The following is a 25,175-nucleotide window of genomic DNA, read 5'->3' as shown; positions in this document are numbered from 1 at the left end:
GCGCCTTAAGCTGCACCTGTACCTTCTCCTCTGCGCCCATCACTCCCTCCTTGCAGCTGTATACGCTCCCTGCTACAATCGTTGTGGACGGCTGTAAATCGCTGTTTGTGTTCTTGCACTTTCTTGTGCATTGACCTTTATAATGTGATTTAATCGAGTCCCGGTCTCAGGATGACAACCCCCACCGTCCTCCCGTGTCATGTACGCTCCGCGCTGCTCTGTTTGGTGGGACGCCCGGGTTGTGTATACAGAATGCTCTAATGTGGGTAAGTGATTTGCTGTCACACAGCTGCCAGATGAAGTGATACAGACTAGAGCTGGGGGGACGCGCGTCGGGGGAGGGGAATATTGTGTGGGGGCCACATAGCGCCATATGGAGGGCATGACAGGGGCGACTTTATTGTGCGTCTTTATTATACCAATAGTTAAATATGCATTAATGTAATCAACCGGCTGCCGGGGACAATGGCCGGGAGTCTGTAAAACGCGTGATGTGATTTTCTGGTGAAGATGGAGAACAATCAGTGCGGCCCCCCGGACCGGGCCCCTTTGGTGCATGATGTATGGTTTCAAGACTCGGCCATGTGGATGGGGGGGGGGGCAGAAGGGACGATCTGCAATGCAGATCACAGGGAACAATCGGACTATAGACGCGGTAATGTCCTAAGTGGCCATGTGTCTGCCCTCATTACAGACTGAGGCCTTCTGTGAGCCGGGCCCCTGAGGGACACATAACGCCACTTCACCCGGCAGAGCCATAAGTCATCTCCCAGGAAGAATGATGGAGTCGCCGGCTGGAGCTGCTCCGGACACTTCTGTGGGATTGTTCTGGATACAAAGCGGTGATAAAAGAAATGTATCCGAGAGGAGCGACGTACAGAAGACGGAGCGTCACACGGAGAGCAGCCCGGGCATAGTGGTGATGGGCAGACGTCACCGCACACGTAATGTGACCTGCGCCACTGAGTAAGGCCTCACTCACACATTCAGGATGGGGTCAGTATTATATATCAGTATTTGTAGCCAAAACCAGGAGAGGAACAATCATAGAAACACGTCCGCACTTCTGTATTATCACCACTCCTGGTTTACAAATACAATACCGACCAAATACTGAATATGTGAACGTGGCCCAATACTGCGCCTCCTCCGCAGAGAGAAACTGCTGCCAAGTTATTGAGACGGCGCATTATTCATCAGGTGACATCCGCATCTGCAGATAACCAGAGCTATATATGTACTGTCTATTTATCTATTATCTATCTATCTATTATCTATCTATTATCTATCTATTATCTATCTATCTATCTATTATCTGTCATCTATCTATCTATTATCTATCATCTATTATCTATCATCTATCCATCTATTATCTATCTATCTATTATCTAACATCTATCTATCATCTATCTATCATCTATCTATCTATTATCTTTCATCTATTATCTATCATCTATCCATCTATCATCTATCTATCTATCTATTATCTATCATCTATCCATCTATCATCTATCTATCTATCTATCTATTATCTATCTATCTATTATCTAACATCTATCTATCTATCTATCTATCTATCCATCTATTATCTATCATCTATCTATCATCTATCTATCATCTATCTATCTATCTATTATCTATCTATTATCTATCATCTATCTATCTATCATCTATCTATTATCTTTCATCTATTATCTATCATCTATCTATCTATCTATTATCTATCTATCTATTATCTATCATCTATCTATCTATCTATTATCTATCTATCATCTATTATCTATCATCTATCTATCTATCTATCTATCTATCTATTATCTAACATCTATCTATTATCTATCTATCTATCTATTATCTATCTATTATCTATCTATCCATCTATTATCTATCATCTATTATCTATCTGTTATCTATTATCTATCTATCATTTATTATCGATCTATTATCTATCTGTCTATTATCTATCTATTATCTATCTATTATCTATCTATTATCTATCTATCTATAATCTATTATCTATCTATTATCTATCTATCATTTATTATCTGTATATCTATCTTATCTGTCAATTATCTATCTATTATTTATAATCTATTATCTATCTATCTATCTATTATCTATCTATCTATTGTCTATCTGTCTATCTATCTATTATCTATCTATCTATTATCTAACATCTATCTATCATCTATCTATCTATTATCTATCATCTATCCATCTATCATCTATCTTATCTGTCAATTATCTATCTATTATTTATAATCTATTATCTATCTATCTATAATCTATTATCTATCTATTATCTATCTATCTATCATTTATTATCTGTATATCTATCTTATCTGTCAATTATCTATCTATTATTTATAATCTATTATCTATCATCTATCTATCATCTATCTATTATCTATCTATTATCTATTATCTATCTATTATCTATCTATCTATTATCTATCTGTCTATTATCTATCTATTATCTATCTTATGTATTATCTATCATCTATCTATTATCTATTTTCTATTATCTATCTATTATCTATCTATCTATAATCTATTATCTATCTATTATCTATCTATCTATCATTTATTATCTGTATATCTATCTTATCTGTCAATTATCTATCTATTATTTATAATCTATCATCTATCTATCTATTATCTATCTATTATCTATCTATTATCTATCTATTATCTATCTGTCTATTATCTATCTATTATCTATCTTATGTATTATCTATCATCTATCTATTATCTATCTATTATCTATCTATTATCTATTATCTATCTATCTATTATCTATCTATCTATCATCTATCTATTATCTATTTTCTATTATCTATTATCTATTTTCTATTATCTATCTATTATCTATTTTCTATTATCTATCTATTATCTATTTTCTATTATCTATCTATTATCTATTTTCTATTATCTATCTATTATCTATTTTCTATTATCTATCTATTATCTATCTGTCTATTATCTATCTATTATCTATCTACAAACTTTGGATGAAAAGCCTCCAAGGTCATCACATCACCAAAACCTCTTGAACTCAGACCCCCCCCAAAAAATACTGGCAGCGTTCCAAAGTCAGATGGTGAAATAACTGTTCTAAGATTTGTCATTTTTGCGCTGAAGCTTCTCCTGGCCCTCCTGACTAATCCGTTTCCTCGCCATCCATCTCCGGCGTGCTGCCTCCATTTTTATAATTCTCTGTTTATCTCCATCTTCTCCATTCAGGCTTTTTCTTTCTTTCTATGTATTTCTATGATATAATGAGAACTGTAGATAAACTGCAGAGAATCCTGAAGTCTGCAGCCGGCGGACGTCATCTTATTTCTGGATGAGGTATTATTTAACACCGCAGCTGCCGTTCATGAAATATGCAGAGACATATGGCTGTTTGTATAGAAACCTTCCGTCCGTCCGTATGGTTTACTGAATGTTTAAAGAAGAAGGTGAAGACACCCTGCTGCTGCTGGTATGATACAGTATGGATTCCCGTCCCCCTCACCTCCCGGACTACTGATGTTCCTATTACTTTACGGCAACTATTTATAGGTGTAAACAATGGTTTTCCCACTTTAGAGCCAACTCCAGAGCTGAATTCACAATTCTGCTCCCTGACTTACAATACAGGATCTCCTCTATCACCGGCGCCCCCTGCTGGTTCGGTGTCTGTACAGGCAGTAGCACAATCTGAAGTGTGACCTCTATGCATTATGATGTTTCCAGTGAACTTTCAGAAAAGTGCTGGTGGTTTCCAAATCAGAGCAGAATTTTGAATGCAGCTCTTGATGTGAATGAAGAAGACATTCTAAGTATTGAAACAATTATTTAAAGAAAAATGTCAAGATCTGCCAACATCTGCATTATAATTAGAACATATGGACGTCACTGAGAGGGGGGGATCCTCTACTCAGGACACCTATTAGCTAAAGCTCAGGACCCCAGCAAAAAGCAGCTGTGAAATGGTAATCAGATGTTCGGCTCCGTTTCCACCGTGTCAGGCATATGGTTACATTTTGGTTATAAATTATTCCTCCTCCTTTTTTTTAATGACTTCATCGTCACAATAAAACCGGATCCTCATCTGGATGTTTCTTCTTCAACTCATTCACCTCCGCATTTACCTTCAGGCACCATTAATCTTTCATTTTCTTGTGCTGCCCTGATGTCTGCCGCCTCGGTATTATTTATCCTGCTTCCCTGATATCTGTATGTGGATTTCTCATCACTGACGAGAGCATAATCCTCACTGACTGAGAGTCAAGTTATATTCTCACGTATAGGGGCAGTATTATAGTAGTTATGTTCTTGTACATAGGGGCAGTATTATAGTAGTTATATTATTATACATAGGGGCAGTATTATAGTAGCTATATTCTTGTACATAGGAGGCAGTATTATAGTAGTTATATTATTATACATAGGGGCAGTATTATAGTAGTTATATTCTTGTACATAGGGGCAGTATTATAGGAGTTATATTCTTGTACATAGAAGCAGTATTATAGTAGTTATATTCTTGTACATAGGAGGCAGTATTATAGTAGTTATATTATTATACATAGGGGCAGTATTATAGTAGTTATATTCTTGTACATAGGAGCAGTATTATAGTAGTTATATTCTTGTACATAGGAGCAGTATTATAGTAGTTATATTCTTGTACATAGGGGCAGTATTATAGGAGTTATATTCTTGTACATAGAAGCAGTATTATAGTAGTTATATTCTTGTACATAGGAGGCAGTATTATAGTAGTTATATTATTATACATAGGGGCAGTATTATAGTAGTTATATTCTTGTACATAGGAGCAGTATTATAGTAGTTATATTCTTGTACATAGGGGCAGTATTATAGTAGTTATATTCTTGTACATAGGGGCAGTATTATAGGAGTTATATTCTTGTACATAGAAGCAGTATTATAGTAGTTATATTCTTGTACATAGGAGGCAGTATTATAGTAGTTATATTCTTGTACATAGGAGCAGTATTATAGTAGTTATATTCATGTACATAGAAGCAGTATTATAGTAGTTATATTATTATACATAGGGGCAGTATTATAGTAGTTATATTCTTGTACATAGGAGCAGTATTATAGTAGTTATATTCTTGTACATAGGAGCAGTATTATAGTAGTTATATTATTATACATAGGGGCAGTATTATAGTAGTTATTTTCTTGTACATAGGAGCAGTATTATAGTAGTTATATTCTTGTACATAGGGGCAGTATTATAGTAGTTATATTCTTGTACATAGGACAGTATTATAGTAGATATATTCTTGTACATAAGGGCAGTATTATAGTAGTTATATTCTTGTACATAGGGGGCAGTATTATAGTAGTTATATTCTTGTACATAGGAGCAGTATTATAGTAGTTATATTCTTGTACATAGGGGCAGTATTATAGTAGTTATATTCTTGTACATAGGACAGTATTATAGTAGATATATTCTTGTACATAAGGGCAGTATTATAGTAGTTATATTCTTGTACATAGGGGCAGTATTATAGTACTTATATTCTTGTACATAGGGGCAGTATTATAGTACTTATATTCTTGTACATAGGAGCAGTATTATGGTAGCTATATTATTTTGCATGGAGGCAGTATCATAGTTATACTTGTAGTTAGTAATGAAATAATTGTGCACCTATTTGTGTTTCCATTTGAAAATAACATACTTTTTAAATAATGTAATTGTCCAACAACCCATTTAAAAAGACTCTGTCAGGAGGTTTTTGATTTGTGATCTGAGAGCATCATGATGTAGGGGCAGAGAGCCTGATTTAGGGATGTGTCACTTCCTGGGCTGCTTGTTGTTGTTTTAATAAAATAAGTGTTTTATCAGCAGGAGATTATTACTAGAGGACTTTACTTTTTAAAGCTACACAAAATGATATCGAGAAACTCTCGGGGTTGTAGTGTGCTGCAGCGCTCGTACCTGGTGCTCTGCGCTCGGTCATCATGTTCTCACTGTATCGGCTGTGGTTTGTCTCCAGGTTCGCTCTGTTCTGGGTGGACTGGTGCCGGAATTATGGTCACATGATTGAATATCTATGGAGCAGGTGAGATTTGTGATGAATTTTCTCAGGATATTTGTTTTCATTTTCTTTTTGCCTGTAAAATGAAATCATCTTATTATCAGCACAGCACGGAGAACAAACCGCGCCGCAGAGAACACGGAGCTCAGCGCTTCTCCCTGTCACGGCCTCGGGCTTTAGACATGACCCTTCTTCTATTTTTATCAGCAATGCTGTTCTCCTTAGCTGGAAAGTCAAACCCACGATATGTTCATGTAGAGGCAGCAACCTGCCATAATGACTGGATGATCGCAGCGGAGAGGGGGCTCACAACAGAGAGGGGGCTTACAGCGGAGAAGGGGCTCACAGCAGAGAGGGGGCTCACAGCTGAGAGAGGGATCACAGAGGAGAGGGGGCTCACAGAGGAGAGGGGGCTTACAGCGGAGAGGTGGCTCACAGAGGATAGGGGCTCACAGAGGAGAGGGGGCTCACAGCAGAGAGAGGGATCACAGCAGAGAGGGGGCTCACAGCAGAGAGAGGGATCACAGCGGAGAGGGGGCTCACAGAGGAGAGGGGGCTTACAGCGGAGAGGTGGCTCACAGAGGAGAGGGGCTCACAGAGGAGAGGGGGCTTACAGCGGAGAGGGGGCTCACAGAGGAGAGGGGCTCACAGAGGAGAGGGGGCTCACAGAGGAGAGGGGGCTTACAGCGGAGAGGGGGCTCACAGAGGAGAGGGGGCTCACAGCAGAGAGAGGGATCACAGAGGAGAGGGGGCTCACAGCAGAGAGAGGGATCACAGCGGAGAGGGGGCTCACAGAGGAGAGAGGGATCACAGCGGAGAGAGGGATCATAGCGGAGAGGGGGCTCACGGCAGAGAGAGGGCCCACAGCGGGGAGAGGGATCACAGCGGAGAGGGGGCTCACAGCGGAGAGAAAGATCACAGAGGAGAGGGAGCTCACAGCGGAGAGGGGGCTCACAGCAGAGAGCGGAGAGAAAGATCACAGGAGAGGGAGCTCACAGTGGAGAGAGAGATCACAGCGGAGAGGGGGCTCACAGCAGAGAGGGGGCTCACAGTGGAGAGGGGGCTCACAACGGAGAGGGGGCTCACAGAGGAGAGGGGGCTTACAGCGGAGAGGGGGCTCACAGAGGAGAGGGGGCTCACAGCAGAGAGAGGGATCACAGCGGAGAGGGGGCTCACAGAGGAGAGAGGGATCACAGCGGAGAGAGGGATCATAGCGGAGAGGGGGCTCACGGCAGAGAGAGGGCCCACAGAGGAGAGAGGGATCACAGAGGAGAGAGGGATCACAGCGGATAGAGGGATCATAGCAGAGAGGGGGCTCACGGCAGAGAGGGGGATCACAGCGGAGAGGGGGCTCACAGCGGAGAGAGAGATCACAGCGGAGAGGGGGCTCACAGCAGAGAGGGGGCTCACAGCGGAGAGGGAGATCACAGCGGAGAGGGGGCTCACAGCAGAGAGAGGGATCACAGTGGAGAGGGGGCTTACAGCGGAGAGGGGGCTCACGGCAGAGAGGGATCACAGCGGAGAGGGGGCTCACAGCGGAGAGAAAGATCACAGGAGAGGGAGCTCACAGTGGAGAGAGAGATCACAGCGGAGAGGGGGCTCACAGCAGAGAGGGGGCTCACAGTGGAGAGGGGGCTCACAACGGAGAGGGGGCTCACAGCGGAGAGGGGGCTCACAGCGGAGAGGGGGCTCACAGCAGAGAGAGGGGTCACAGTGGAGAGGGGGCTCACAGAGGAGAGAGGGATCACAGCGGAGAGAGGGATCACAGCGGAGAGGGGGCTCATGGCAGAGAGGGGGCTCACGGCGGAGAGAGGGATCACAGCGGAGAGGGGGCTCACAGAGAGAGGGGTCACAGCAGAGAGGGGGATCACAGCGGAGAGGGGGCTCACAGCAGAGAGAGGGATCACAGCGGAGAGGAGGCTTACAGTGGAGAGGAGGCTTACAGTGGAGAGGAGGCATCGCAGCGGTTAGGGTGCTCGCAACAGAGAGCTGGCTAACAGCGGAGAGGGGGCTCACAGCAGAGAAGAGACTTACAGCGGAGAGGAGGCTTAGGGTATGTGCACATGTAGAATGGTCCTCTGTGGATTTTTCCGCAGTGGATTTGATAAATCTGCAGGGCAAAAACGCCGCGTTTTTGCTGCAGATTTATCGCGGATTTACTGCGGTTTTTGTGCGGATTACACTGCGGTTTTACAACTGCGGTTTTCTATTGGAGCAGGTGTAAAACTGCTGCGGAATCCGAAGAAAGAAGTGACATGCTGCGCAATGTAAACCGCTGCGTTTCCGCACGTTTTTTTCCGCAGCATCGGCACAGCGTTTTTTTGTTTCCCATAGGTTTACATTGTAATGTAAACTCATGGGAAACTGCTGCGGAAATGCTGCGGATCCGCAGCAAAATCCGCAGCGTGTGCACATAGCCTTACAGAGGAGAGGAGGCATCGCAGCGGAGAGAGAGATCACAGCGGAGAGGGGGTGACAGTGGAGAAGGGGTGCAGGTGATAGAAACTTACAATGTCATCTGTAGAGATGTAGTAGTTATAAATATATGTATATACAGTGGAATGTAAAAGTATGGGCACCCCAGGTCAAAATTACTGTTATTGTGAAGATATATTCATGTAAAGTCTCTAAAAGGACTAAAGTTAACTACTTGGATAACTTCTTCTAATACCCCTCGCTTGGCCCCATAAAATATTAAAGCCTCCTGTGCCGCTCCCATGGTGTCGGCAGTCACTCTTCCTGGGGCTCACGACACATGACCCCGGCACCCAATCAGCGCTGGCGTCACTGTCCCCTCCTTTGGACAAATCGATCATGAACATGAAGTTTGGGCTGCAGCCAAGCACCGGCGTCACGTGTCACAACCCCATATGCGATCCCTGGGTGAGCAACTTCCAACACTGCGGGAACGACACAAGCACGGGAGGTGAGTTTTGGCTTTATTATTTTTGGGGGCCAAATATTTTGATCAAGAAGGGGTTGTCCTAGTATTGGACAACCCTTTTAAAGATGACACATTTCCTTTGTATGTTAGGCAAAAAATAAATTACAAAAAGGAAAATGGCCCTATGCAAAAGTTTGGACACCTTGCATGGTTAGTACCTCGTAGCACCATTTTTTTTAAAGCATCACAGCTTGTAAACAATTTTTGCAGCCAGACAAGAGTCGTTCAGAACTGGAGGAATTCTCCGAGGAAGAATGAAGGAAAATCCCTCAAGCAAGAATTGAAAGACTTGTCTGGCAACAAAAAGTGTTTACAAGCTGTGATTATTTCAAAAGGGGGTCTACTAGGTACTAACCATGCAGGGTGCCCAAACTTTTGCCTCTCCTCATTTTCCTTTTGGTAATTTTTAAAATGTAAAAGATGAAAATACATATTTTTTTGCCTAAAGTAGAAAAGAAATTTGTCATTTTAAACTTTAGGCCTTTTAGAGATGACAACGCAGGAGAGGCTTTTTTCTGATGACTCTTCCATGAAGGTCATATTTGTGCAGGTGGTGCTTAAGTGTTTAAAATAACAATAATTTTGACCAGGGGTGCCCAAACTTTTACATGCTGCTGTAAATGACATCTATCTGATAGCAGAATAATACTTTCTATTGATAGTTTTGGTTTCCCCACAACTCCTCGCTGTGCAACGTTGCTCATCCCAAGCTTCCTCCATGAATATAATCCAGGCCTGCAAGGACTTATAGGAAAGTTTCGTGGTCCAAGACTTAAAAAAATAAATGAATGCATGGACTGTCCAACACTTCCCATAGTGAGCTATGTCATTGGGTTTGATGAGGATGGATATTTTATTGAGTAATTTTTGCTTATATAGCGCCATTAGTTCTGCAGCACTTTACAGACATCATCATCTCTGTCCCCATTGGGGCTCACAATCTACATTCCCTAGCACTATGTCTTTGGCGGAAACCCACACAAACACTTGGAGAACATGCAGATGTCATTAATAGTGGGATTTAAATATATATATATCTTTATTTATTTTTTTTTACCATCATCTATGGAGGCAGATTCAGCCGGAGTTGCACATACACTAGTGGGGTGCCCCCTCGTCACCCGTGGGGTGCGGTCCATCTGTTACGTGGAGGCCTCTCATAATATGCGGTGCTTAGTACCGGGCTTATTGTATTAGCCAACTCCTTAATCTGTGGCTTCGCTCTCGCCTCAGCTCCTCACATCACATCAAAAGTGTCTCTCTGTCACGCAATGTCCTCACCACGAGGGCAGAAGAAAAAGAGAAAAAAAAAAGAACATCGAGAGAAAATCTTCTCGGCACGGTGGAACCCGCAACGATGCAGCAGATCTGAGAATTTGTATCCCCATTTCAAAATCAAGGTGCAGGAGGATGCATGTCTGACTTTCACTCTGTTCATTTTCTATGGAACTAGTCTATAAAAGTTCCCTGTTTTGCCAGTCAGTCCCAACCATTCCATCCTGACCAGTCAATAAGTGACCACTTAATACTAAACAATTCCTTTACTTATATTGTTTTTTTCAATATTCATCTATCATTTATTATCTAGCAGCATCTTGCTGTGGGGAGGCTTTTCTTCAGCAGAGGCAGGGAAGCTGATCAGACTTGATCGGAGATGGAGGAATCTAAATACTAAATACTAGCAAAGCCATTAAGGACTGAGTTACGGTAAATCCCATCACTTAATTTGGTGCTCCTGGCTAGCTTCAGCTAAGCAGCAGGGCATGGGTTCACCTGGGAGCTCTCAGTCTGCTGGGGATGTTGAGCAGAGTGTAGTGTGTTGAAGCTGGTGAGTAACCAGCCAAAATGTGAGCTATAGCTGGGAGAAAGACATTGAGAATCTCTCTCTGAATGGAGACTGCATGGGTCAGCTGGGAAAGCTGAGAAGTCTGTGTGCTGGAGCTCAGGATGAAGGTGATGATACTGAGACCTGTATGGTCGTACTTCTTCTGTATATAAAGTTGAAACGGGAGAGAGAGAGGACTAATCTGTCCGTGTGAGCCCATACTGAGTGCCTGCTAAATGAACTGTTTATACTGTTATACTTTGTGCCCAGAAGAGGTTGTTTTGTTTGAATCTTTTGTATTTTTTATAAAGGCAATAAAACTGTACATGTTTGGACCAAGCCACATTGTCGGAGAGCGTGAATCCCTACACTATCTATCATCTATATATCTATAATCCATCTATCCTATAAAGTGCTTTGAAAAAGGATCTACACCCTACCTGTGAATTTTTCCACATTTATTCGCGTTATACCAACTTTCTTAAATGTATTTTATTTCCAATTTATTTGATCTACCAACAAAAAGTAGCAAATATTTGTGACGTGTAAAGGAAATGATACATGGTTTTCAGAATACTTAACACTTATAAATCTGAAAATTATGACGTGCATTTGTATTCAGCGACTCCTAAATAAAATCCTGAGTGACCAAAATTGCCTCCAGAAGTCACATAATTAGTACATGGAGTCCACATGTGTGTGATTCCTTCTCAGTATAACTACAGCTGTTCTATGAAAGGCCTTAGAGATTTGTTTGAGAACGTTAGGGATCAAACAGCCTCATGAAAACCAAGGAACCCATCAGACAGGTCAGGGATAAAGTTGTGGAGAAGAGTAAAGCAGGGTTAGGTACTGCAGTGCGCAGGCGCTGGGCCTCTCTGACATTTCCCGGTGCCTGCGCACTGCAGTACTTTGCTCTGCCCTCAACAGGGCAGAGAATTATGCCTGCGCAGGAGCCGCGACAGAACATCATCGCATGAAGATGGGAGGCGCCGGACCTGTGATGCCCATCAGACCCAGACCGCCCCTGGGTGAGTATAATCTAACTTGTTTTTCTTATCTTTCAGGTTACATGGGGGGGGGGCTTATCTACAGCATTACAGAATGCTGTAGATAAGCCCCTACTGGCAGTGGCCACAGCTTATATGCGAAAAATGAGGTGACCGATTCCCTTTAAGACATGGCCGTCCACCTAAACTGATATCCCAAACAAAAAGAGCACTAATTAGAGAAGCAGCCAAGAGGCCCATGGTCACTCTGGAGGAGCTGCAGAGATCCACAGCTTGGGTGGGGAAATCTGCCCACAGGACAACCGTTTCCTCCTCAAATTTGGTCTGGAAGAGTGACAAGAAGAAAGACATGTTTTGAAAGCAAGCCATTAGAGTCCTGTTTTCAGTTTGCAATAAACCATGTAGGAGACACAGCGAGCATGTGGACGAAGGGGCTATGGCCAGATGAGACCAAAGGAGAACTTTTTGGGCAAAATGCAAAATTCTACTTGTGGTGAAAAACTAACACTGCACATCACCTTGAAAACACCATACCCACCGTCACACAAGGTGGTAGCAGCATCTTGCTGTGGGGAGGCTTTTCTTCAGCAGAGGCAGGGAAGCTGATCAGAGTTGATGGGAGATGGAGGAATCTAAATACACGGCAATAATCGAGGAAAACCTGTTAGAGAATGCAAAAGACTTGAAACTGGGGTGTAGGTTCACCAAACATCCAGAACTACAATGGAGGGTTTAGAATAAACTATATTCATGTGTGTGAATGACACAGCAGTCCAAGCCAAAATCCCAGTGAGAATCTGTGGAAGACATGAAACTCTCACTGAGCGAGAGAGAGTGTGCAAAGAAGAAAGAGCAAAAATGTCACCTCTAGATGGTAGAGACAGACCCCCGAACGACGGCGAGTTCTGACTCAGGGGGACTAAATACAAATGCACCTCACAAGTTCAGATTTATATTTTTAAAATACTTAAAAAACCCTCTCACGGGTGACTCACGGGTCACTCGGTCACCCTGCATGTACGAGATTTTGCTGTGACGGTACTCTGCCAGAGATCTGTTCAGTGGTGGAGTGTATACAAGTATAAAAATAAATAAATAATTTACTCTTTACACTCTTCTGAAACTGCCCTCACTAAAGTCTCTAATGACCTACTAACCGCTAAATCTAATGGTCACTACTCCATGCTAATTGTCTTGGATCTCTCCGCAGCATTCGACACTGTGGATCATCAGCTCCTCCTCACTATGCTCCGCTCCATCGGCCTCAAGGACACCGTTCTCTCCTGGTTCTCCTATCTCTCTGACCGATCCTTCACTGTATGTTTTGCTGGTTCCTCCTCCTCTCACCTTCCCCTTATTGTTGGGGTTCCTCAAGGATCAGTCCTAGGCCCCCTCCTCTTCTCTTTGTATATTGCCCCTATTGGACAAACAATCAGTAGATTTGGTTTCCAGTACCATCTCTATGCTGACAACACCCAATTATACACTTCTCCTGTTATCACGCCGACCTTTTTAGAAAACACCAGTGATTGTCTTACCGCTGTCTCTAACATCATGTCCTCCCTCTATCTGAAATTAAACCTGTCAAAAACTGAACTCCTCGTGTTCTCTCCCTCTACTAACCTACCTTTGCCTGACATTGCCATCTCCGTGTGCTGTTCCACCATTACTCCAAAGCAACATGCCCGCTGCCTTGGGGTCATCCTTGATTCCGAGCTTTCCTTCACCCCCCACATCCGATCAATGGCTCGCTCTTCTTATCTGCATCTCAAAAACATTTCTAGAATTCGCCCTTTTCTTACTTTCGACTGACTCTGCAAAAACTCTTACTGTTTCACTCATTCATTTTCTTCTGGACTATTGTAACTCTCTACTAATCGGCCTCCCTCTTACCAAACTCTCCCCGCTCCAACCTGTCCTTAATGCTGCAGCCAGGATCATATTCCTCACCAACCGTTACACCGATGCCTCTACCCTGTGCCAGTCATTACACTGGCTACCCATCCACTCAAGAATCCAGTACAAAATTACTACCCTCATCCACAAAGCACTCCATGTCTCAGCACCACCCTATATCTCCTCTCTGGTATCAGTCTACCACCCTACCCGTGCCCTCCGCTCCGCTAATGACCTGAGGTTAGCATCCTCAATAATCAGAACCTCCCACTCCCATCTCCAAGACTTTACACGTGCTGCGCCAATTCTTTGGAATGCACTACCTAGGTTAATACGATTAATCCCCACAGTTTTAAGCGTACCCTAAAAACGCATTTGTTCAGACTGGCCTACCGCCTCAACACATTAACCTAACTTAAAAAAACTTAAACCATAATCATGTTCCTCGCATCATGTTCTCATACACTTTATGCAGTTATTAGCCCTCTGTGTCTGTACTGCTAAATACTTAGGCAGTTAACTGGTTCATGCAGCTTTACACTATGGCCGGTCCGAACATCGAAAGCAATTGTTACCATCCACCTCTCGTGTCTCCCCTTTTCCTCATAGTTTGTAGCTTGCGAGCAGCAGGGCCCTCATTCCTCCTGGTATCTGTTTTGATCTGTGATTTCTGTTTTGCTGTAATGTCTATTATCTGTACAAGTCCCCTCTATAATTTGTAAAGCGCTGCGGAATATGTTGGCGCTATATAAATAAAATTATTACTATTATTAATCCTATAGATTTAAGAAAAAAAAGATATTAAATGAATAATAATAAATAACAAAAATAAATTAATAATAATAAATGAATAATAATAGTAATAATAAATGAATAATAATAACCAGCGCGGCATCACCCTGCCGGTAATTACTGTCATCACTTCGTATAAGGTCGGAGCCTTAATGTAGCAAATGTAGAAGAGATTACGGTCCGCTCAGATTAATCTATTTATGCCGATTTCTAGGATGACGACTGTGCGCAGGCGGAGGGCTGAGCTCATGAGGGTCTGTGGGGACGCCATGTGTATGTAACCAGCAGTAATGTGAACATAACCACGCTCGTCGTTTTACATTATCGGCCCTTGTGTTATATTATATGCCTGAGAGGCTGCAGGCGTCCTGCGGGGGGGATCATTAATAGGGGCCGCAGTTTTGAGCGCTGATTGTTGCTCTTTTGTCTGTGGCACGTGGGAGCGACCTGCTGATCAGTCACTATTATTTTACAAGTGCTGCTCGAGGAGCGGTAATCTATACGTGTCGGCTTCGTTACGTTGTACGTGTTGTTTTTCTCGTTCTTTGCGTCAGTTTGGGGCTCTGATCATTACTATGGTTCTCAACTAACACGGAGATGTATAGATATAATAGCCCGTGTTTATATTGCCTCCCAATTTTTAGGGGCTGTGATAACACCAATTTTTTTTTTTTTTTTCATCTTATACATAACAGTACGAGGGATTTTTTGATAAATATAATTATATCTTAGAAATGTTTTATGTTTTGTGCATAAATGGGAACAAAAAGTAAATTAATATTTCTTTGCCTTTTATTACTTTTTTATGCCATTCACTATGAGGTTTCTAGAACATGGTACTTGCCAATTTTTTTATTTCTTTTTTTCTTTTTTAGTATAACTTTTGTTTTTATATGTTTTATATGTTTTTTGTCTTTTTATATGTTTGATTTGGAATCCCTACAATCCATGATCTCTGATTGAAAGGGTGGTGACGGATGGCCGGCATTTGTATACTGGGAGGATAAGATCTAATGGTATTTAGGTCATGACAAAGCCGAGTGAAAAGTTCACTGCGGTGATAGTAACGTCAGATTAATTATGTCACCATCCTCTCGACTTCCCCGAGACCTGGCAAGTCGCCCAATCTTGTCACAGCGTGTCTATAAACGTGTCTAGTATGGACGGGCGTCTGACTTGTTTACAGTCATGTGTCACAATTGTGCAAACCGGTGCACCGCGTGGTACCGAGGGCACGTCCCGGGGTGTCGTCACTTGGTGTCACAGACTATTAGAAGAAACTTCACCGTTGATTTTCTTTGGAAGACAAATCGCCATTGTGTTAGCCTCGTCCCATCCAGTATACAGTATTTAGCGCACAGTATGGAGACGTCACGTCCATGTGTTGCTTGTGGACCTTGTTATCCCGTGGCCATTAATATGGAATTTGACCCACAAGGTTTGAGGTCTCCAACCTGAGGGTCTACAAACACTACAATGCCTAACTTGTCCTAACAGCTATAGGTTGGGTTGAATGTTCATGAGTTAGCCGATGGTTTTCCATTCTACCTAATGACTTGGTTCCATCATGACTTGGTTCCATCAAGTTCTGTGATGCCAAACCATTTCCTTATGGACTATTATCATGCCTGTTCCCGATATATTCTCCTGCCATTGTGGTTTGCCTCATTAAGTTGGGAAGTTGATTAAAAAAAAAATCTGGTTCGCCAATAGTATTCCGATTCTCCCCAAATATGTTCTTTGTAGTTGAGGTCATGGCTTGGGGTCCCCTTCTAGTTCCATGATACCAAACCATTTTTGAAGACCATTGTCATGAACTTTCTGAGGTGTTGCCCCAAAGTTGAAATATTCTTCTCCTGTTATCCACCGAACTCATCATGTTCTCACTCCAGAGATCCTCATTCCTGTTATGTTTTTTAAGTCGCACTCGGAATGGAGGCTGCTACGTTGGAGTCTAATGGGCCCCACAGACATCAGACTAACGTTGGCTTGACCCACCGACAGAATAATATCCATGGGGGACCTCCTAACATTTCCCCAACATATGATGTAGGGGGAGAGAATAATTTGTCATGTCCGATTTTGGATCCTTCTCCGAGAGAGAGAAGCCACCGCTCAAGGATCCTGGCAGTGGCTCTCTCATTTGGGAACACGGGAGCGCTCCTGTTGACGGCGAATTCGAGAGTGATAGCACGGAGCTGTTGGACAAATGATGCTAGCTACTGTATATGGGTGCTTAACCTAGCTGTCCATTATGTCACCCATAATCAGTGGCTTTTTGGGTTTGATTTCCAGGCTGAAGTTTACCTCGCCAGAGGTACTCAGGTACAAGGGTTTTAACCAAGATTTTAGTTTTTTCTCCTTACGCTGTACTTGGTTATTCCTGGCAGACCCATAGACATTGAACGGAGCGGTGGTGCACATGCTCAACCTTCGATGGCACTCTGCGGAGCCCCGTTATCCCCTACCCTGTAGATAACTTATAATCTTTTACAACCCCTTTAAATAACAAGAAAAGCCAGAGGAGACCGAACTGCAATCGGAGGAAATGTCTCCGAAACCAGACGACAAGATGAGAGGATGAAGCAAAAGCCTAATCAGTGAGCAAGGTTAGGACAGGATCAGAGAATGAAGAATCAAAATAGCCTCAGAAACAAGCCAAGCGAAGGATCTCCCTTAAAAGCAATCTGTCAGCAGGTTTTTACTATGTAATCTGAGAGCAACATGATTTAGGGGCAGAGACCCTGATTCCAGTGACGTGTCAACTACTGGGCTGGGTTTCCCTGTTCCAATAAATCAGAGTTTTATCAGCAGGAGATTATCACTACAGGATTATGTGTCTTGTGCCTCCTAGTCCAACCACGATCCCACCACTGATTAGCTGCTTTGTGTCAATATTCAATGTGCACAGCAAGATGTTAATCAGTGATGTGGGGACGGGGTTATACAGGGCTCAGCATTAAGAGCACTGCAGCAGAGCAAATGGATTGTGTCACAACTGCCTCATCCAGTAACTTAAGTGACACATAACTGGAATCAGGGTCTCTGTCCCTACATCAGATTACATAGCAAAAAACTGCGAACAGATTCCCTTTAGGTGAAGAAATTGTAGCAATGTTTTTGCTATTTAAAGGGAATGTCTAATCATAAAATGACCTTTTCTTTAAATCATTTTTTTTTTGTGTTAAATGTATTTTTAAAATAATGTTGGCCTTTATTGTTTTCCTTATCACCATTGTTATGAAAAATAAAAATGAGATTCTTTTTTTTCACAATTTTCACAGTGACCACTGGGGGGGATTTGTTAGACTCTAACTTCCTGTAGTTTCAGGAAACAACGCATGTGCATAAACCACAATGAACAGACTCAGACCCTGTCTTTTGTATTGGAAGCATCTAATGCAACGTCCAAAGACCATTATGAATGGAGGAGGAGCAGGGTAAGCTGTCACATCACTTCCAGTGACGTCGCCTGTATATAGAGGCGTCATCAGTCATTGTAATCCTGCCTCTGATGATAACGAGAATGCTGAAAACTCTTCCTGAAAAGACAGGGAATATGAGTTTAAAAAAAAAAACTGAAAATTGCAAGATTTTGAAATGTTTTTTTTTTCTAAATAAAGATGGTGATATGAAAAAAATAATGTTTTAAAAAAATCCATTGAACACAAAAGCCTGATCAGTGTCCGTGTCACAAGGAGTAGATGCAATAACTTATTTATGCCAATTGATTTTTTTTTAGGTGCACTTTAAGGCAAATTATGCAGAAATTCAACAATTTTCTTGCACCGTTTTTGTCTGTTTTTTTCACCTGTATGCAGTCAGACGATCAGATATAGCTGGGGTTTTTTGACCTCCGAAAGGAGCAGACATAACAACCCCGTGACCGTAGCACCGTGCTGAGGTTACGAGCCGCTATCCGGGGGTCTCGGGGTTGGATCTTTGCCTGTTTTGTTCCTGTATTCCCGTTTTTTTTTTATCGGTCGTCGCCTTTGGAGAACTTTATTGCTCGCGGTTTTGTTGTTGATAATCTTCTAAGTGCCTGAGCTTCAATTCATGATACATTTTGGAAGTTGCGGCGTCCAGGAACAATGCGAGGCCGCTGACAGCACGTGCCGCCATTTATATGGTACAGTTACCTACAGAATGATTCAGCTTTTATCTGCCGCTCAGCCTCTAGGATAGGTGCACACAAAACTTTTTTTAGGAGTCTTTAGGAGCCGGTCCGCACACAAAAAAAGTAATACAAAAAATACTGTTCCTATTTAAAAAAACAATCTGCTGCTTTTATGTTCATTCTTTTGATCGTTTTTTTTTTTTTAAACTTCTGATGGTGAAAAGAAGTGGATGTTACTTCTATGAAGGGACTCCTGGTGGAATCGCCTCCAAACTAGACACTGTCCAATCAGAAGGCAGCAAAAAAGTTTACGAACTTTTCCAAACCACTTCAGGAAATTAAAAAATCTTTCAAACACTCCCCCTAAGGCCACGTTCACACATTCAGTATTTGGTCAGTATTTTACATCAGTATTTGTAGTCAAAACCAGGAGTGGGTGATAAATACAGAAGTGGTGCAGATGTTTCTATTATACTTTTCCTCTGATTGTTCCACTCCTGGATTTGGCTACAAATACTGATGTAAAATACTGACCAAATACTGAAGATGTGAACGTGGCCAAAGAAAGAGGATTTCCTGAAGCGGTTTCCTTTAGTCTTTTTTGATGGCTTCCTTGTGCGCATGGTCGTAGACGACCACAACTCCCAACTGGTACACGTGCCCTTCCTAACCTTTTCTTGGTCATGATATGATTTGCAGCAGATTGTGGATGATTGTCTGCAGCGGTCCTCCAGACTTCGGTAACATTACAGATACTTGTGTGCTGCCAGGAGGCGGTATATTACCAGGGCTCCAGTGGTCGCGGGTCGACTATTGTCTTGTCAGGCAATGACTTTGTCGCCATCGGCTTTGTATCATTGTTAGAGACAATAGTATCTTAAAGTCTCTTCTTTCCCTTTAATGAGACGTCTACACCTCCCCCGGCCGCAGCGCTGCTATAAATGAATATTAATATTTGGCAAGAAGTGCCAAGCTTTTTATAAGAAGCCATCTGACACGATGGACAAATCCCAGAAAAGAAACTTGGCAAGAATTCACCTAAACCTAAAGGCTCCATATAGGACGATCAGCGCAAGGACAGAAGGGACAAAGCTCCGCAGCCGCAATACATCCATTATCATACTGAGGACTGGAAGAACCAGTCCTGATATTCCTCAGGGAGAACCTTACTGATCACTCTGCCACATAGGTAATAGATAGATAGATACAGTTAGGTCCATATATATTTGGACAGAGACAACATTTTTCTAATTTTGGTTATAGACATTACCACATTGAATTTTAAACAAAACAATTCAGATGCAGTTGAAGTTGAGACTTTCAGCTTTCATTTGAGGGTATCCACATTAAAATTGGATGAAGGGTTTAGGAGTTTCAGCTCCTTAACATGTGCAACCCTGTTGGTAAAGGGACCAAAAGTAATTGGACAGATTAAATAATTTTAAATAAAATGTTCATTTCTAGTACTTGGTTGAAAACCCTTTGTTGGCAATGACTGCCTGAAGTCTTGAACTCATGGACATCACCAGACGCTGTGTTTCCTCCTTTTTGATGCTCTGCCAGGCCTTCACTGCGGTGGTTTTCAGTTGCTGTTTGTTTCTGGGCCTTCCTGTCTGAAGTTTAGTCTTTAACAAATGAAATGCTGCTCAGTTGGGTTGAGATCAGGTGACTGACTTGGCCATTCAAGAATAGTGTTGAGCATTCCGATACCGCAAGTATCGGGTATCGGCCGATACTTGCGGTATCGGAATTCCGATACCGAGATCCGATATTTTTGTGATATCGGGTATCGGTATCGGAAGTGTAAAATAAAGAATTAAAATAAAAAATATTGTTATATTCACCTCTCCGGCGGCCCCTGGACATCAGCGGGAGGATCCGGCGTCCGGCACGGCTTCTTTCTTCAAAATGCGCGCCTTCAGGACCTGTGGAATGACGTCCCGGCTTCTGATTGGTCGCGTGCCGCCCATGTGACCGCCACGCGACCAATCAGAAGCCGCGACGTCATTCCTCAGCTAAAGTCCTAGAATGAGCGCCTTCTAGGACCTGAGGAATGACGTCGCGGCTTCTGATTGGTCGCGTGGCGGTCACATGGGCGGCACGCGACCAATCAGAAGCCGGGACGTCATTCCACAGGTCCTGAAGGCGCGCATTTTGAAGAAAGAAGCCGTGCCGGACGCCGGATCCTCCCGCTGATGTCCAGGGGCCGCCGGAGAGGTGAATATAACAATATTTTTTATTTTAATTCTTTATTTTACACTTTAATATGGATCCCAGGGCCTGAAGGAGAGTTTCCTCTCCTTCAGACCCTGGGATCCATGAGGATACCTTCCGATACTTGATGTCCCATTGACTTGTATTGGTATCGGATATCGGTATCGGCGATATCCGATATTTTTCGGGTATCGGCCGATACTATCCGATACCGATACTTTCAAGTATCGGACGGTATCGCTCAACACTATTCAAGAATATTCCACTTCTTTGCTTTAATAAACTCCTGGGTTACTTTGGCTTTATGTTTTGGGTCATTGTCCATCTGTAGTATGAAACGACGACCAATCAGTTTTGCTGCTTTTGGCTGGATCTGAGCACACAGTATGGCGGCTCTGAAGACCTCAGAATTCATTCGGCTGCTTCTGTTCTGTGTCACATCATCAATAAACACTAGTGACCCAGTGCCACTGGCAGCCATGGATGCCCGCGCCATCACACTGCCTCCGCCGTGTGTTACAGTTGATGTGGTGTGCTTTGGATCACGAGCTGTACCACACCTTCACCATACTTTTCTCTTTCCATCATTCTGGTAGAGGTTGATCTTGGTTTCATCTGTCCATAGAATGTTCTTCCAGAACTGTGCGGCTTTTTTAGATGTTTTTTAGCCTTTTTCTTCTTGATGCTTATGAGCGGCTGCACCGTGCAGTGACCCCTCTGTAGTTACTTTCATGCAGTCTTCTCTTTATGGTGGATTTGGATATTGATACGCCGACCTCCTGGAGAGTGTTGGTCACTTGGTTGGCTGTTGTGAAGCGGTTTCTCTTCACCATGGAGATTATTCTGCGATCATCCACCACTGTTGTTTTCCGTGGGCGCCCAGGTCTTTTTGCATTGATGAGTTCACCAGTGCTTTCTTTCTTTCTCAGGATGTACCAAACTGTAGATTCTGCCACTCCTAATATTGTAGCAATTTCTCAGATGGTTTTTTCAGTTTTCGCAGCTTAAGGATGGCTTGTTTCACCTGCATGGAGAGCTCCTTTGACCGCATGTTTACTTCACCGCAAAAACTTCCAAATGCAGCACCACACCTCAAATCAACTCCAGGCCTTTTATCTGCTTAATTGAGAATGACATAACGAAGGGATTGCCCACACCTGTCCGTGAAATAGCCTTGGAGTCAATTGTCCAATTACTTTTGGTCTATTTAAAAACAGGGTGGCTCATGTTAAGGAGCTGAAACTCCTAAACCCTTCATGCAATTTTAATGTGGATACCCTCAAATGAAAGCTGAAAGTCTGAACCTCAACTGCATCTGAATTGTTTTGTTTAAAATTCAATGTGGTAATGTCTATAACTAAAATGAGAAAAATGTTGTCTCTGTCCAAATATATATGGACCTAACTGTAGATAGATAGATAGATAGATAGATAGATAGATAATACATAGATAATAGATAGATAAATAATAGATAGATAGATAATATATAATAGATGGGCAATAGATAGATATATAGATAGATAGGTAATAGATAGATAGAAGGAATGAGATAGATAGATAATAGATGATAGATAATAGATAGATAGATAATAGATAGATGATAGATAGATAGATAATAGATATTAGATAGATGATAGATAGATAATAGATAGATAATAGATAATAGATAGATGATAGATAGATAGATAATTGATAGATAATAGATAGAAGGAATGAGATAGATAAATAGATAATAGATATAGATAATAGATGATAGATAGATAATAGATAGATAATAGATGATAGATAATATATAGATAATAGATTATAGATAATTTAGATAGATAATTGATAGATAATACATGATAGATAATAGATATTAGGTAAATAATGGATAGATGATAGATAATAGATATAGATAATAGATAGATAGATGATAGATAGATAGATATTAGATAGATGATAGATAGATAATAGATAGATATTAGATAGATACAATGATGCAGGTGGACGGTATGACACATTCTGTTATTCTTGTGTGACGGATACTTCTGTTTGTCGCTTTCTCGCTCGCTTGTTGTCGGATCATTCGTCGCTGTTATTGTCTGATCTGTGCTGTCATTAATGACTTTTCTGGACTGACGGACTCTCCCACTGTTGTGTGACATCCCCCCCCCCCCCCCATCCCATCCTCAGTATGCCTTTGGCCCTCAGTGCATGCTGGGAGTTGTAGTTTCCGAGCATCCGTAATATCTAACATCTGATCTTATTTTTTTTTCAGGTGTTCAACACCTATTCCAATGAAGACTACGACCGGCGGAACGATGAGGTCGACCCAGTAGCGGCTTCTGCAGAATACGAGCTGGAGAAGCGAGTGGAGAAGCTGGATTTATTCCCGGTGGATCTAGAGAAAGGTGAGTTTTCATCGCGCTAATTGAATTTTAATAGGCGGTTTCCTTGGAGAAATGGCAGCAGCTTGTTCTAATGAGAGAGGCGTCGCGCCAGGTATCGGAGCGCAGCTCGTGTAACAGGTATTCTCATTCACCGCACTCGTGAGAAACGTCTGGAGCCCAAAAATCTACACAGGAGGAATTACCCTAGGACTGGCCATAGTGCGACCCTTGCCTAATGCACAGAACCTTTGTGGCTGGGCGGAGCGCAGAGATACAGAAGCCACTCAGATCCAGTCATCCTGCCAGCTTTCGAGCAGCGCTTACAAGCTCTCAAGCAAACCGCTTGTGTTCCTTTAATACTAGACTGGCCACCTCTGATGGACTGCAGCAGTGGCTGGTAACCTAGGCAACATTTTTGGAACATAAAGAGGAATTTTAATAAAAGGTACATTGCAATGTTGCTTGTTTTTGCGAGAACTGAAAATTTTCCCATTTTAGAAAAGTAAACCACCTCTTTAAGAATAATTTTCATTGACTTAAAAACCTGTTTAAACCAATATAACTGCTGAATTAGAAGTAGGGAAGATCGGGCATATTGAACTTTAAACAAATGTCGGGAGAGAGAAGCATCAGGCATGTAGAACTTCATACAGATGTTGGGGTAGAGAAGGATCGGGCATGTAGAACTTCATACAGGTGCCGGGGGAGAGAAGGATCGGGCATGTAGAATTTCATACAGGTGCCGGGGGAGAGAAGGATCGGGCATGTAGAACATCAGACAGATGTCGAGGAGAAAAGCATCAGGCATGTAGCACTTCATACAGATGTTGGGGGAGAGAAGGATCGGGCATGTAGAACATCAGACAGATGTCGAGGAGAAAAGCATCAGGCATGTAGCACTTCATACAGATGTTGGGGGAGAGAAGGATCGGGCATGTAGAACATCAGACAGATGTCGAGGAGAAAAGGATCGGGCATGTAGAATTTCATACAGGTGCCGGGGGAGAGAAGGATCGGGCATATAGAACTTCAGACAGATGTCAGGAGAGAAGGATCGGGCATGTAGCACTTCAGACAGATGTCGGGGAGAGAAGGAACGAGTATGTAGAACTTCAGAGAGATGTTGGAGAGAGAAGGATCGGGCATGTAGAACTTCAGTCAGATGTCGTGGGAGAGAAGGATCAGGCATGTAGAACTTCATACAGATGTTGGGGGAGAGAAGGATCGGGCATGTAGAATTTCATACAGGTGCCGGGGAGAGAAGGATCGGGCATGTAGAACGTCAGACAGATGTCGGGGAGAGAAGGATCGGGCATGTAGAAAGTCACAGATGTCGGGGAGAAAAGGATCGGGCATGTAGAACGTCACAGATGTCGGGGAGAGAAGGATCGGGCATGTAGAACTTCAGACAGATGTCGGGGAGAGAAGGATCGGGCATGTAGAATGTCAGACAGATGTCTGGAGACAAGGAACGGGCATGTAAAACTTCAGACAGATGTCTGGAGAGAAGGATCGAGCATGTAGAATGTCAGACAGATGTCTGGAGAGAAGGATTGGACATGTTGAACTTCAGACAAATGTCGTGGAGAGAAGGATCGGGCTTGTAGAACGTCAGACAGATGTCTGGAGAGAAGGATCGGGGATGTAGAACATCAGACAGATGTCTGGAGAGAAGGATCGGGCATGTAGAACGTCAGACAGATATCTGGAGAGAAGGATCGGGCATGTTGAACTTCCGACAGATGTCTGGAGAGAAGGATCGGGCATGATGAACTTCAGACAGATGTCTGGAGAGAAGGATTGGACATGTTGAACTTCAGACAGATGTCGGGGAGAGAAGGATCGGGTATGTAGAACGTCAGAGAGATGTCTGGAGAGTAGGATCAGGCATGATGAACTTCAGACAGATGTCTGGAGAGAAGGATCGGGTATGTAGA

The 25,175-nt window shown here is 42.6% G+C and overlaps 1 protein-coding gene across 2 annotated transcripts in view; it reads left to right on the top strand.

The window, feature by feature from the left end:
* PPP1R9A (protein phosphatase 1 regulatory subunit 9A) overlaps positions 1 to 25,175 on the top strand; it is a 167,787-nt gene that overhangs the window by 68,385 nt on the left and 74,227 nt on the right. For both annotated transcript variants that reach the window (XM_069729374.1, XM_069729375.1), the window contains exon 3: positions 23,127 to 23,259. In XM_069729374.1, coding sequence (XP_069585475.1) covers positions 23,127 to 23,259 — 133 coding nt within the window. The remainder of the gene's footprint in view (positions 1 to 23,126; positions 23,260 to 25,175) is intronic.

This window comes from Ranitomeya imitator, chromosome 6 (assembly GCF_032444005.1).
Source record: "Ranitomeya imitator isolate aRanImi1 chromosome 6, aRanImi1.pri, whole genome shotgun sequence".
Taxonomy (NCBI): Eukaryota; Metazoa; Chordata; class Amphibia; order Anura; family Dendrobatidae; genus Ranitomeya; species Ranitomeya imitator.
The sequence above is the reverse complement of the archived record's forward strand: the minus strand, read 5'-3'. Positions and strand labels throughout refer to the sequence as shown.